This window comes from Hordeum vulgare, chromosome 2H, assembly GCF_904849725.1.
Source record: "Hordeum vulgare subsp. vulgare chromosome 2H, MorexV3_pseudomolecules_assembly, whole genome shotgun sequence".
Taxonomy (NCBI): Eukaryota; Viridiplantae; Streptophyta; class Magnoliopsida; order Poales; family Poaceae; genus Hordeum; species Hordeum vulgare.
The window spans coordinates 557709126-557724548 of record NC_058519.1 but is presented as its reverse complement, the minus strand read 5'-3'; the positions used below and the strand labels follow the sequence as shown (position 1 = coordinate 557724548).

At 46.8% G+C, this 15423-nt stretch overlaps 1 protein-coding gene and 1 pseudogene across 1 annotated transcript; both read right to left on the bottom strand.

Moving 5' to 3' along the window:
* Positions 1 to 548: 548 nt before the first annotated feature.
* Positions 549 to 1898, bottom strand: LOC123427230 (uncharacterized protein At4g13200, chloroplastic). The gene is made up of 3 exons (XM_045111227.1): positions 1600 to 1898; positions 1354 to 1508; positions 549 to 900 (listed from the first exon to the last, which is right to left on the bottom strand). Exons 1-3 carry the CDS (start codon positions 1766 to 1768, stop codon positions 739 to 741), a joined length of 486 nt encoding a protein of 161 aa, XP_044967162.1. The 5' UTR covers positions 1769 to 1898; the 3' UTR covers positions 549 to 738.
* Positions 1899 to 8391: 6493 nt separating this feature from the next.
* On the bottom strand, positions 8392 to 10077 carry LOC123428649 (annotated as a pseudogene).
* Between the last annotated feature and the right edge of the window lie 5346 nt (positions 10078 to 15423).

Sequence of the window (15423 nt, the reverse complement as noted above, 5' to 3'; positions counted from 1 at the left end):
GACTAAAGCATTGTGAGTTTGTGACACAACACAAATTCTTAAAATCACGGAAAGCGCATGTCACATTTGTGCTACATACATTATCCAGCTAGCACTTCTCTCAAAGAGAATATTCAGTTAGCAACAGTGCACACATAATTTCTGTGGGAACTGAATAGCAGTCTATTTGACAGAATAAAGGCACCAAGAACCAGATGCAAAGGTCAGCTGTAAAAAGGAATATGATCCATGTTTAGGGATTCTACTGCTACAGTCATTTTGATGATCGAACCACCCTTTCACATGCCCCTTTTGAAGTTTTCTCAAGAAAGATAAAAATATGGATTTTGAACTACGAATATAAATCAAGATAAATGCCGTTTCAGGTTGTAAAGGTTGCTTGAAGCTGTTTCCTAATAATATATCACATAGAACGACATCATACAACAAATACATTTTTTTTTCATAATCTGTAGTGTTTCCATCCCATATCAATTGTCGCTCAAATGGATGTATCTAGACGTATTTCAGTGGGAGATACATCGGTTTGAGCGACAGTTAATATGGAATGGAGGAAGCAGATTTTATTCCATTCATCTGTGAACTTGTACCATAGATTTTTCTAGTTGACATGCTGGATATTCACTATCAAAGAAAGGACAACTTGATCAATACATATCTCATAGGAGAATTTCTTCGCTTTCTTGGAGCACAAAAGTGAGTCTACATGAAGCACTAACTCTTCATCGCCGCTTATAACTATTCTCCCTGTGTGGGAATGGTAGGAGAAGTAGGGGATGTAGGTGCAGGCGTCACAATGGTTGTTGAAGGTCCCTTTAGAGTCTTTGGCCCCTTATTATCATCAACGACCTCCTCAGCAGCTCTTTCCTTGGCCTTTTGGGCTCTCTGAACTACTTCCTCCTGTATTAACAATTATCGCCCAAAGGGCATTTTAGAAGTGAGTGGTGTTCTGTGAGGTTTAGAGAAGATAATTAAGTGCATGCCTACAATAAATTGTGGCTATACATTATGGAGCCATAGATAATGATGGTTAACGGTGGAAAGCGGTTGGATTATGTGCAATCAAAAGGTTACAAGCGGTGCACATCTGGATGTAGAAGAATAACATACATACTTTAGTTTTTTAGTTGTTTGAAATCTGAATGTACAAGAGCTTACGAGTTGCCACTGAGAATTCACAGGCCTATCTGCCATCAGCTGGCCTAAGGAACACATCTAGTTCTCCAGTAGCTAGCTGGATTGAAGGTAAAGCCTCTTCTAGAATTCCATGCCGACGCTTTGCTACACGCTAGTAGTATATGTATATCCCTAATACCCATGGGGAGCAAAGCAAGGGCCGGGGTTGTGCCGTACCTGGAATTCCTGGACCTGCTTCTGCTGCTCCGCCTGCCACTGCCCGACGACGCTGAACACCTCGCCCACCACCGACTCGGCCCTCTCCGTCAGCGCCTCCGCCAGGGCCTTCCCGAGGAAGAAGGCGTCGAGGACGGCCTTGCTCTCATCGTCACCTGGCACATGGGCAGCAGAACAACGGAGGACGGGGTAAGAGACCCAGCCCGACACGCCTCTCCCGACCTGCGCATGAGGAGGTGCGCGTACCTGCTTTGGGCTCGGGACGCCCGCCGCCGCCGCCGCTCCTGGCCGCAAACCTGCGAAGGTTGTTTCTGACGGGGGAGGGGGAGGGGGAGGGGAAGGCGCTGCGGGCCGGGAGAGAGACGCGGCAGAAGGAGGGAGGGGCCGCCGCCGGCGCAGGTAGCACGGGCGCCATGTCTGCCCGCGCTGTCGTGGAGCTGCGGGGTCTTCCAGCGAGGAATTGGGGCTGGGAATCGGTCGGATTAGAACCCCCGGCCACCGGCGGACGCGCGGCCACGGACGGATTGGGGGCAATCTGGGAAATGGGAGGACGCTTTTCTTTTTTCGATTGTTGTACTCGCATCTTGTACAGTACGTATGTAGTACGTACCACAGACAGAGACAGGGCCAGTCATGTAATTACACTCAACAAATCGCCTCCAGGCTCCACCGCCGGCAAGGAGAAGCGCGTGGTCGGCTCGCCGTCCCCATCATCCTCCCCATCGCCTCCGCCGCAAGGCCATTGATCGTTGCTGCATGCTGCGGGGTGCGGATTGTGGAGTAGCAACGGGAGGAGGCGGCAGGAGGTCAGCCCCTTGGCGCAGGCCAACTGTTTGATGGAATGGCGGCTTCATCCATCCAGGCAGGTGATTAAGATGTGTGTCTGGGTCTGCCACAGTTTGATGTACGTCTTGAAGCTAGCTGAAGGACCTGAGATGAACTAACTGCATAGACACGTACTGTGCGCAAGACTGGCCCGTAGCAGATTAAGAGTGCCGTGCTGAAGACATTGCTTGCAACTGCTTACTCTGATGACCTTGTGATGAAGATCTTTCAGACACCACCATCTTGACGAAAGGTATTCTTAAGTTAGTTATTTTCTGCACGGGTTAAATTAATAAGCATGCCACACTAGCATTTGCCATGTTTTTCTTTTTTTTACGAGACGACAAGTGAGCTGCCGTTTATTGCCAAGAGAAATTGTAGAGGACGCAATGTTGGGAAGAAAAAACGCAAAATACATAAAAAAAAGGGTAAAGAGATAGTGGGTGGCGGGGGGTTAGAGATGCCCCTTTTTTTTTTTTTTTTGTGGGAAGATACCCGTGTGTTACACTAGATGCCTCTGTTATCCTATGGAAGAAGGCTAAATATCTGGCGAAAACCACTTTCTCATGGAAACTCTCGAAATTACATGTACACATACTAAATTCTTCTAAAAAATACGTCAATTGGGAGGTTATTCTTATGAACCACGGAGTTCTCATGGGGGGGGGGGGGCATATATCTTACTGAGGATAAATAAGCTAATCATTCTCGATAGATTGATTATGCTGAACTGTGCATGCAGTAGCTGAACCACTCCCATCAGGATGCTAAAACACTCCTAATAGAAGACTAAAATAGATGGCACACACATGAGAAGCTTTCCCGAGCATCTGATGATAGTTGGCTTAAATTGACTATATTACTCCAAATAGTTCTTCTACATATCGGTCATAATATATTGCAACAAGATATGCTATTCTAATGGTGGTCCATTAATTTTCATTTGCTCTTGAATATAAGATCTTCTAGTTGATAAGATGTTCTGTTGTCATGGAAGCATATCCTGCTTCATGTTGATGTTTGGGTACATGAGCAATGCACATTATATAATCTCAATTAAATTGGTGCAAGAAATAACATACAAGATAGTTCTCAAGATCGCCTGCTAGTGATATGCTATAGAATTGTATTAGAAAGAACCCCACAATTATGCAGCCATCCTACCACGTCGAGGTCTTCAAATGTGTGAATGCATTTTTGAGTGCTTCTGCATAATTTCTCATAAGTATAAGCGCTACTATCAATTAATGACTCGCGAACCTTGAATTTAGTATTTCCTTGGTGATCGTAATAAAGTGCACCGCTGCAATTGATCCCCTCCTGATAATATTTCCTATTTTTGGTTCTATCCACTATTTTTTCCTGTGGGTTGTGATGTTTTGATGTTAGGTAATGGCGACATGCTCTAATGATATTCCTATTTTGAGGGTATATGTTGTTTTAAGAATCTTGAAAGGGTACCCTAGCACTTCGTCTCACTACAACTATATGTCATGCATGATCCTTATTATGGGCTTGCTGAGTGTGTGTCAGGAAAAGAGAAAGCCAGAATAAAGGAAATTACAATGCCATGCAAAGTACTCCCTCCGTTCCTAAATATAAGACCTTTTAGAGATTCCACTATATACTACATACGGATGTATGTAGTCATATTTTAGAGTGTAGATTCACTCATTTTACTCCGTATGTAGTCTATAGTCAAAACTCTAAAAGGTCTTATATTTCGGAACGGAGGGAGTAGATGAAGATGCTACCATTAGGTCATTAGTTCCAAGGGAGGGTCGTTCCAATAAACATGCACAGTACCCAATTATCAGGGGCGTGTCTACCACTGAGTTAATAGCTCGTCGCGCGGGCCTCTCGTGCTACACCAAGAGCGAGGAAAAATATGCCATGTGGAATTGGCATTTTTTCAAGTCACCAAAGAATGCACATGCTCAAGGTTGGTAGTGATTCAGGCAGTTGCAGGATTGCTGACTTGGTCAAGCATAGAGGTGAGCTGCGCTTCCAAGGAATTGAGCATGTTACCAGACTGCAAATACTTGTAGAAGCTAGTATCCAGATAAAAGAGAAAATAAAATCGAGCTCATATGATCAAAGATAAATACTCCATATATGTTGATGGGGCATATATACTATGTTAGATATCCTCAAATATCATCGCGATTAGGAGTAACTAGTTATCATGGGTTTTTCTGCCCTCCGGTTTACTTATGGCTTGGGAGTCATTACACGCTTAGCTTCCTTTTTACAACTAAATGCTTGTGAGAATTGTAATGAACTGATTTCTCTTGGTCAATTACTTTGTCTTGAACATCTTTTGCCCATCACTCGCAGGCAGAAAATGTGAGATTAATGTGTTTTTTTACAGATATGGTGGCACTGACTGCAGTGGCTGTGGATCCATCACGGCAGAGCCTTTCCTATGTTGGAGACACTGAAGTTCACAAACATGGTGTGTTTGGGAAGGAAACTGAAGCGACAAGTTCCCCTTCTCTTCAGTATCTTACCATTCTGACATACTAGCAAGCCGCGGGGCTTTAAAAAGATTCAGGCACTGGAACGCCATGAACAAAAAATAACTTGTCAACATCTCCTTAACTGAGCAAGTTTCCCAGCCCTCCAAATTATTAAAATGGAGGGTTTCTGCGGTGTTAATCTTCTCCTAGTGCTGCCATTATTTCATAGAACCTCGACGGTTTTATGGTTTACCAGATATCCAGCAATGCATTTCAGACAAACCGATGCCATGCATGTTGCATTTACATCTCTTGTTGTGTTTGCCCTGTCCTTTTCTGTGCAGAACTATTTGGCCACGACTAGTGTTTCTTTCAACTTCATACATGTAATAAGCAATGCTCCAGTTTTTTTTTTTTGTTTTTGTTTTTTTTTTTTGAGGAAAATAAAGAACGTTCCAGCTTGTTTATCTATTTCAGAGAATCAGCGAACTGGTTTGGGTCCAAATAGGTCATGAGCATGAGATTGATCTTGTTTGCCTAGAGTACTGATTATGAAGTCGCCAAGTCGGGTACATTGGATAGATCAAGCAAAAAATTGAAGATCTTTAGAAGTTTTAATCTTGAGCAATCCACACTTACATGTGATATTAATGTATATTTTGAGAATCATGTAATATTAATATTCTTGAGTGTATGCATGGCAGTGATCTAAGATGTGGATATGAACGCCGGTCTTACTTTAGAGTTGACACTTGGGATCATAGTATTGGCCAAAACGGTTTGCAACCCTGGCTTGCGGCATGAATAACAATATCCTATGGTAAATGATATCAACTAAACTCAGCTCTAAGTCGCCGAAAAAACAACCAGCTCATGTCGATGTTGCTTTCTACTCTCTTTTTTGTCGATTACGTCTTGGTCCCGAGAGAATAGCATTGTTTGGTACCTTACATTTTCTTCTGAAATGTGTATGCAAGCTCTGAGATTCGAGTAATGAAGAAAACTTTGCAGTTTGGCAATCCGTACTAAAACTTGAGATTGCAGTTTGACAGAGAAAATATGGGTTTTGCATTTAACCACACATGCATACATTAGTTGCAGACTTACAGTAAATAAGATGTCTGCATCATGTTTATATTTTTTCTCAAGAAATAACATAATCATAAAAGACGTAATTTATACTATATGTATATACACCTTGTGCGCTTATAAGCTGGATCTCTCGAAGGCTTATGATCCTGTGGATTGGGATTTTCTAGAGATGGCCCTTATGAGATGGGGTTTCTCACAAACTCGGATCTCACGAGTAATGGCTTGTGTTACTTCTGTCAAATATTCAGTGAAGTTTAATGGCAAGTTATTGGAGTCATTTTCCCCCTCGAGGGGGCTCCGACAAGGTGACCCATTGTCCCCCTTTCTATTCTTATTTGTTGCTGATGCCCTTTCTGCTTTGATCAGTAAATCTATGAGGGAGGATGGTCTGCAAGGGGTGAAAATTTGTCGTGGGGCACCTGAAATTTCTCATCTACCTTTTGCGGATGATTCACTCTTATTCTTTCATGCAACAGAACAGCAGGCGGTACTGGTTAAAGGTTTGTTGAACACCTTCGCGTCGGCCACAGGCCAGTTGATAAATCCCTCGAAGTGTTCCATTCTTTTTTCAGATCATTGCTTGCCATCTGTTGTTACTGTTATTAAGAGTGTGTTGGAGATAACTCAGGAAGTTTTTGAGCCTAAATACTTGGGACTACCAGTACCGGAAGGAAGAATGCACAAAGGCAAATTTGAAACTGTTCAAAAACGTCTAAGGAAGAGACTAATCGATTGGAGTGAACAATATATGTCGTCAGGTAACAAAGAAGTCTTAATTAAATCTGTCGCTCAAGCTATTCCTGCATATGTTATGAGTGTGTTCAAGCTCCCTGCCTCGGTTTGTGATGAGCTCACCCGCATGATGCGCCAATATTGGTGGGGAGTAGAGAATGGTAAGAAGAAAATGGCATGGATGAGTTGGGACAGAATGAGACTTCCTAAATCCATGGGGGGTATGGGCTTCAGAGATATGAGAGCTTTCAACCAAGCGTTGCTGGCTAAGCAAGCTTGGAGACTTATTGATTCTCCTGACAGCCTATGTGCGAGATTATTGAAGGCAAAGTATCACCCTCATGGTCAGTTGTTGGACACTGTGTTTCCAAACACTGGTTCTGCAGTGTGGAAAGGTATATTGCATGGGTTGGAACTGTTGAAAAAAGGAGTTATATGGCGGGTGGGTTACGGGGAGCACATTCGTACTTGGCGTGATCCCTGGATTCCGCGGCCGTCCTCCTTCCGTCCAGTCACCCCGAAGGGCAATTGTCGTTTGAACCGTGTTTCAGATTTTCTGGACGCCAATGGGGCATGGAGGGCTGATCGTCTTCGTGAATACTTTTGGGAGATGGATGTACTACATATTCTCAAGATACGCACCTCTCCAAGGCAGCGTTCTGATTTCATTTCATGGTTCCCAGAAAAGAATGGAATATTTTCAGTAAAGAGTGCTTACAAATTAGCCACATGCGATCATGACACAACTTTTTCTGGAGGGGCCTCAAGTGCGGCGGCAAATGGTTCTCACTCTCTTTGGAACTGTGTTTGGCAATCCTCGGTTCCGCAGAAGATGAAGATAACTGCTTGGAAAATTGTTTCTGGAGTGCTACCGACACAACAATGTAAAGTGTTGCGACATATATCCACAAGTTCAACGTGCCAACTTTGTGGTCTGGAGGAGGAAGGTGCATATCATGCTTTGATCGCCTGCATTCATGCGAGAGAGGTTTGGTTGAATATGCGTACAAGATGGCCCCTACCTCCTGATGATTTCCTAGTTGATAATGGTAGGGAATGGCTTATGCACCTCTTATACAGGTGTTCGGATGATGTGCGTGACATGATTATCATGCTAGTATGGCGCATTTGGCAGCTACGCAACCAGTTTCTTCTACGGTGGAATTCCTGGACAGTTATTATAATTCCATTAAGTTAGCAGGACGTTATTCGGTGGATGAAATTCTGAAAGGTAAAATGCCATCTTCGGCAACTCAGATAGTTCTGCCCAGGAGGGAGGCTCCTTCCTTGCCTTGGTCGGCGCCGAGTCCAGGATATGCTGCTCTATCAGTTGATGGATCATTTCAGGAGTCAGATAGCTCGGCGGCCGCCGGTATGGTTCTGCGAGATCATGAGGGACAGATCATTTTTGCTGCATACTGGGTCCTGTTTTATTGCAACGATGCCCTGGAAGCTGAAATTCATGCGCTGATGCAAGGTATGGCCTTGGCCATCCAACACACGGATCTTCCAGTCGTCGTCCAGTCGGATTCTTCAGAAGCCTTAGCGAGCCTATCGAGCAATGCTTTAACTCGCTCAACTTATGGTCATTTGGTCTGAGAGATTAAGGAGTTGATGAGTAATAGGGAGTTTGTACCTCAGAAAATTTATCGCACTCAGAATAGAGTTGCCGATCGGTTGGTCAATTATAGCCATTCTGAGCGAACTACAGCTGTGTGGTTGCGTTCGGTTTCACCTTGTATTGAGGGTTTGTGGCCTCTCGACTGTAACACTTTGACATCTTAATAAACTCCCTTTATCCCGCAAAAAAAAAAAAGGAATCGAAGTTCAGGCTTCAGGAGTATAGTTTCGTAGAATTTCCCCGCCCAGCTCAATTTTTTGTTTATCACGGCCAACTGTGACGGTGGCCGGCCGGCCTTCTCAGGGCCTGCTAAATCTCCTGCCCCAGCGCCGCACGGTTGACCATGGCCATGCCAGCCTCGAGGTGCGCATGCACACGCTGATCCTGGCGCAGCTCCGGCGTGAAGGCCCGGCCCCACCCGTTGCACCACTCGACGGCCTCCCGGGTGGCGGGTTTCGCGGCCAGCAGCCAGCGACGGAGCGCGTCCAGCCACCTGCCGAAGAACTCGGCATCCAGGAGACGCACCATGTCCTGCGCCCGCACCAGCGGCGCCCACTTCATGATCACCTCACAGAACGCGCCGTCTCTCTGCTTCGGCGGCGTGATCCGGAGGCTCCGCAGGCGCTGCTCCAGGCGCGTCACGACGCCGGCCCCGTCGACGAACTCCTCCCAGCTCGCCGGGGCGAACAGGGCCTTCCACGGCGCCACCAGGTTAAGGTTGGACTGGGAGAGCAAGGCGTGGCCGGCGCCGGCGTCGTCCCGTTCCCGCAGCGCCTTCTCGAGCTTGCGTCTCACGGTGACGCACAGGCTCTCCAGGAGCGGGCCGGCGAGCGGGACCCTCCTCCACGGGCGCAGCAGCGGGTGACAGCAGTCGGCCTGCCACCCGTCCCGCGGGTTCCACGACTCCACTTCGCCGGCCAGCTCCGGCATGACGACCTCCACAAGGATGCGCTGCACGGCGGAAGGAGGCAGCGTGTCCCTCCACTGCGCCAGGAAGCGGCGCATCCGCTCCGAGTCCGTGGCCTTCCACTCCAATGCCTGGACCGCCGGAACCACGGTGTCGTGGACCAGCTCCGCGTACGGCGACATGGCCGACCCGTCGTCCACGTCCACGTCCAGTGTGCTCTTCAGCAGTACGAACACGTCCAGCCAGGTGCTGGGGTCCCACAGAGGCTGCCACCTTTGGAGCACCGGGCCAATCAGCGGCGCCACGAGCACGCCGGCCGTGTTCGCCAGGCAGTACGTCTCGTACTCCACGGGGAACTTCTCCCTGAGCCTTGTGAACTCAAGGATCAGGCCGGCCGCCGTCAGCTCCCCCGACGCGTTCTTCTCGTGCGCCAGCGTCACTACCTTGCTGATCGCCCCCGCCGCGCCCCCAATTTGCTCGCCGTCATCCAGGTCCAGGGCTCCATCTTGCAGCTCGCGCATTTTAGCGAGGATTTGCTGGCAGAAGTCCCGGCCTTGCTTCCGCGATCCATCGGTGTCGCCCTTCTCCCAGTCGTCGTAGACCACCTCAGAGCTTCCGTCTTCTCCCCACTTGGCCGCCGGCCAGGTTTCCGGCTCTTCGTCGGGAAGTCCGTTGTTGTATGATCCGTCTACCTCGGCACCTACCGTGCCCAAACCAGCGCCCGCTGGCCGTTTCAGCGCCTTGAGAGGAGATGTGATGCCCTGGCCGTGCTTGCCGAGGCCAAAGCCTGATCCCACCTCATAGTTCATCCCCCTCATCATGTTCACCACCGTTGTGTTCTTGGACACCGGGCTATCGCCATCAGCAGCGGGCTGGGGCTTCCAAGTCGGTGCCGGATGGTAGTGCTGCCTAGGGTAGCGCTGAGAGGACGGGCCTGCAGAGCCGGCGGCGACGAACCGGACGCGTCCGAGGAGGAATTCGCCGGCGCCGCCGCGTGGACGCTTCTGCTGGGACGACGGACGGCTGGCCTCGCCGTCGGAGCTGCTCGTGATGACATTGCTCCACTCGTCGGTGCCAGCGGAGGCCATGAGCACGTGAGTGTAGGATTGCTTCGTGGGTGGGGAATGGAGATTGGAGAGGGAGGGACTAGTGAAATCGTGGTGGAGTACTGGATCGAGTGTGAGGTGCATTCCCCCCGTCGACATTGCCACCCTTATATAGGACATCGGAGCAGAACAGTTTGGAAACCTCTAATGGTAGGGAGGCGCCATGGGATATATATATGCGGAAAGAAACACGCAACCGAATGTGTACGTGTTAAGGGATTGCCAAAAGAAAAAGGGAATTGCCACGGAAGCACGAAATATCCATTTCGATCCACGCGGCAGAATTGCGCGGGCGCGCGCGGCGAGTATGGTATGCATCGTATTTGAAATTTAGACCGTTCAAGAACTGCCTCGTTTGAATACAATGTATATTATGTTTCCGCTACTCAGGCCCTGTTCGGTACTCGACTGGCTCTCAAAATCTAGGAAGCTGAAAAACTGAGCTCTTTTATTTTTAACTGTAGCTCCGTCAGCTTTCGGTTTTCGGAGCTGTGGAGCGGAGCGTCTCCGAACAGGGACTGAATATGGTGAAGCTGAATTTTCCATGCAATTCCGTGGCTTATATGGTTTATGGGATCCTTGTATGAATGTATGGTCTGAGGACTAAATAGAATTGCACGTTCATCCCACTTCGTGTTCTTCCTTTCTACACTTATTCCCTTAAGTTGGTCATAAGGAATTTTCCAAGTCGTATGCTAAAGCAAACTAGAAATCCCACTATCTATAAGAACTTGTTTAATTATGGTTTATAAGATGGAGCCTGCATATCAATAATTATCCCCCCCCCCCCCCCCCCCCCCCCCGCGGTCGATCTAGTCTACTTCACACAAATTCACTTGTGAAAAAAATTCCTATCTCACCAGGCTTCCCCAAGTCTCTCTTTGATTCAGAGATTTTCTTATTTATTTTGAAGGATTGTAATTCTTACGGAAATTCTCTAGGTGGGATATTTGATGTATGGGATTCAACATTATAAAAATGTTGGGGAAATAGTTAATCTTGTCGGGGTCATATCAAGTCTTAGCCATCATTTACATGTCAAATTGTTAAAGTCAACAAAGTCTAACAAATTAGGTCAGGTCGACAACACAAAGATGAATAGGACGGCGCCTTGTGGGCCTCCTCTCCTTCCTCCACTCCGTACCTGCCACCATGGTTGCCTCCTCGGACGCGTAGTCTGCCACCATCGACAGCTGAAGGAGTGCAGAACTGTGTTTCCTAGACCATGATGGAGAAGACTTTGATGATCTCGTGATCGATAAAGAAGATCTAGTGGTCTCCGATCATGTTCGTTGGCTCGCACTCGTACTGGTGCACATGGAGAAATCCTTCAGCCAAGCAGGGTTCTTCCAAGACATGTGTGCCGCATGGAATCATGCGCCGGCCACTAGGTGCAAACTTGTTTGTGGTTCAAACATCTTGCTTAGGTGATTGGGAGAGAATGATGAAAAAAGGACCCTAGGTTTCTCGATGATGGGTTGTTCTTGCATCTCTATGATGGCTTTAGCAAGGCAAAGGATATTCAAATGATCCATATGCCCACATGGTTACAAATACACAAGCTACCAAATGGATTCGTAGCAAATAGATAGTGGAATAGTTGGTAAAAACAATGAGAATGCGTTATACATGAGGCTTATCGAGAATTCCCGACCTGATTATGTGTGTGTTAGGGTTAATCATGACATTTGTGGTCCTCCGACTAAGCACGCAAGTATAATCCAGGGCTAGGAGCGGCGGATCTTTGTCGTGTGCTATAAAAAACTAGCAAGGTTTTGTAGTTTTGGTGGAAGAATTGGCCATGAATTCAAAGAATGTGGTACTGGAATCTATGAAGCTAAATTGTTGAAGCTGATTGGCTCTGCGTGGATGCCCAAAATAAATCTGACCTATACTTTGATAATCGTACAAATGCTAGGAAGAAGGGGTCTGGTGGTGAAATGTTGAGGACCTCAAGGATTCAGCGACAAGCGTGAGTAAGAACCATTCTACTATTCTTGTAGTTGTATCTATGAACTTTGACAGTGGACTTAGGAAAAAGACTAAACGTGGACAAGGAGCTACCTTAGACTCGTGTTAATTTGGGGTATTGCGTCCTTTGCAATCACCTATGGAAAAAAATAGGAACTTAAAGAAAACTCTCCAACCTCAAGTACAAGCAGCAAGTGAGAAAATCCTAATGGAATTGATGATGATAGTGATGCTAAATTGGCAGGCTCCCTCTAGGGGTGTCGCAAGGACCAATGAGTCTTATTTTTTGGAACTGCCATGTGGGGGCGTCAGACAATTCATGAGGTCTTGACCCTCTCAAAAGCCAATTCTCCCAAGCTTATATTCCTTTGTGAAACAAGCCAAGCGGGTGTTAAGATGCAGAAACTACATTGTAGGTTGGATTTGAAACAATATGCTAGTGTGGGCAGTGGTGGTATAAGTGGTGGACTAGCTTTGTTCTGGGATGAATCACCGACAATGACTATGTCGAACTCGTGTGCAAGGTATATTGATGTGTCTGTGACTCGTAATGGTGAAAATACAAGTTTTCATACAATTTTTGTATATTGTGAGCCTCGAGTGGAAAACATACATCTCATGTGGTATCATTTGACTAGACTAGACTCCACGCATTGTCACATGAGCCATGGTTAGTATGTGTTGGCTACATGAAGCACTTGTTGAAAATATGTCCTAAAGGAAATAATATTGTACTATTATATTTCCATATTCATAAATAAAGAGTTTATATTCTACTCCCTTTGTCTCAAAGTAAGTTTCATTGAGCTAGTACAAAATTTGTATCAATTAAGTACAAAATTTGCGACACTTATTTTGGGACGGAGGGAGTATGTTATAACTGCTATGATTTTGGTATACACGATTCAGTGGAAACTCATATGCACGTGTGGAATGATAAATGATAAAATAAGGATCCAATCTTGCCTCTAAGACTAGCTCAAGTGTGGTTGGTGACCACGTTCTACAAATCTTAGGATATCATTAAGTGTAATGATGATCCTAAAACAACATTGAGAGTATGAGTTGAATCGACCCAAACTTGTTTGTTTTACTTTGAGATAATATTGTCTGCAATCAATAGTTATGAAACAGAGTGTTAATGTGTGTTTTATGTTCCTTAGACCATGAGAGTATCATAGGCACTTACCATACAATGAGCTTTGGGGTTGCTCAAACGGCATTCGTAACTAGGTAACCATAACGACAACTTACACGTTTATCGGAAAGTTTCAAGGGACCAAATAGCTCGAGAGTGGGATTTGGTCCTCCGACCATGGAGACATATTCTTAGAGCATCCCTTGACCGTCCACGCGCCTCCCCGATGCTAGAAAGCGGCCAAGATGGCTCTGGCACGCGTGGCCACCGTGCCCAGAGCGCACCCGAGGGCATCCGAGGTCCTCTTCGGTGATCCCTCCATTTTAGCCGCTCCCCCGAGCCCATGATGCCACCTACCTCTCCCTATCCCTTCCGCAGGCATCCAGAGCCCATCCATCTCTCCTCCCGCGCCTTGCAACACCCCCCATGGCCGCAAGGTCGCCGCTTCGGCCTCGATCGAATTAGGGCTCTCTCAGTCTCCTTCTCTCTCCCTAGCACCTCCCACAGCACCTCAGCTCCACCGCAAGCTCCTTCCCGCGCTCATTCTTCCTCCCCGACAACCGGAGCGCCACATCCACGGCCGTCGTCGGCTTCCTTCACCCCAGCCAATGGCACGTCGCCCTCGGCCTCCCCCGCACCTTAGATCCACCCAGGTGGGTCCTGGAAGTTTCTCCCGAGCCACCGGTGGCCGGAGCACCGCCGAGGAATGGCCGAAGCCACCGGAGCGGGCGTCAACATCGGCTCGGTCCTCCTCCCATGCCTCTCCTGCATGCGAGCGGGAGGTTGATATCCCACAAGTATAGGGGATTGTGTGTAGCTTTTTCGACAAGTAAGAGTGTCGAACCCAACGAGGAGCTAAAGGTGGGGTAAATATTGTCTCAAGTTCTATCAACCATTGACACAACTCTACGCACACTAAACGTTTTGGAATATCTAGGAGATAAAACTAGAATGACAATACGGGTATGAGAGAAAGCTTTGCAAGATAATAAATACAAGAAAGTAAATGTTAGTGCTGCAGCGATAAAATATACTAAGTAACCATAAACTAACAGTACCATGAGTGCGTAAAAGTGGTGGTAATTGTGGTGGAATTGTCCGTGATCAAATAGTCAAATACAAGGTTGATATTCCTCTTTTATGTGGGAGAGGCAAAGCTAACAAGCTCTCACTATCCAATGATTGCAAGTACTTATGATTGGAACTCTAGCAAACATTCGTAAATACTAGAAGATACATTAAGGTAAAAATACCCAACCATAACATTAATATCAAAAGGTCCTCTTTATCCCATATGCTTTGATCACTAGATTAGGGCTCATGTTTCTGTCACTCAAACAACCCACCCTCTAGCTTTCTCCACATACTATAAACCCTATGATGTGATTCATGCGCGCATAAAAATATGATGGGCACCATAGGACTGTAACAAATTCAATATATAGTTCAAACCATCCATGGATATTCAACAATCAATATATGACAAAAGGTAACTACACAAACATGACATAGATGCAATAGATCATTTGCAAATAATTTATAACATCAAACACCGTGTTTACATAGGGGATTACAGAGGTTTGTGGAAGAGTGGACCGCTGTAGCTATGAAGTAAATCATGATGGAGGTGTTGGCAAAGGCGACATCATGGCGGAGAGGATGGAGAAGGGGCAACAAGTGAGGTGCAGGGCGGCGCCGACGGCCGTCGGCGGCGTAGGGGGCTCCTACTGCGTCGGCCGGCCATCATGGGGGAGCGCCGCCCATTAGGCCCCTTCCTCCATGGCTTCTTGATGATGTAGATGAGCCCTCCCCCATGGAAATAAGGCCATGGGGGAGGCAAAATTCATGGCTTTTGGTGGCTGCCCAGAAATCAGGGTTTTCCTCTCTTTATATGAGCTGGGACGATCATCCTTTGCCCTCCGATGGATGCCCCTTTGATCCAAGCGCTCTTGGGCACCTCTAGAACCTTCCTAGGGACCCCTCTCAGCCCTAATGAGGTCCGAAAGTTGTGGCTTGGCCGAATCCATCAAATATGTCTTTCTTGGAGCGTCCGAACTCCAAATGAGCCGAATTTTATGTCTAGAATTATCAGCATAAAATTCCCCACACTTGTGTCTTCTGTGAGATTTCCGTTTGAGACCGTCTTCGACCCGTAACCTGGAAATCTTTAAAAAGAGTTTTCAAACAGATTTTAGAAAAATACCAATTCGACTCCAACA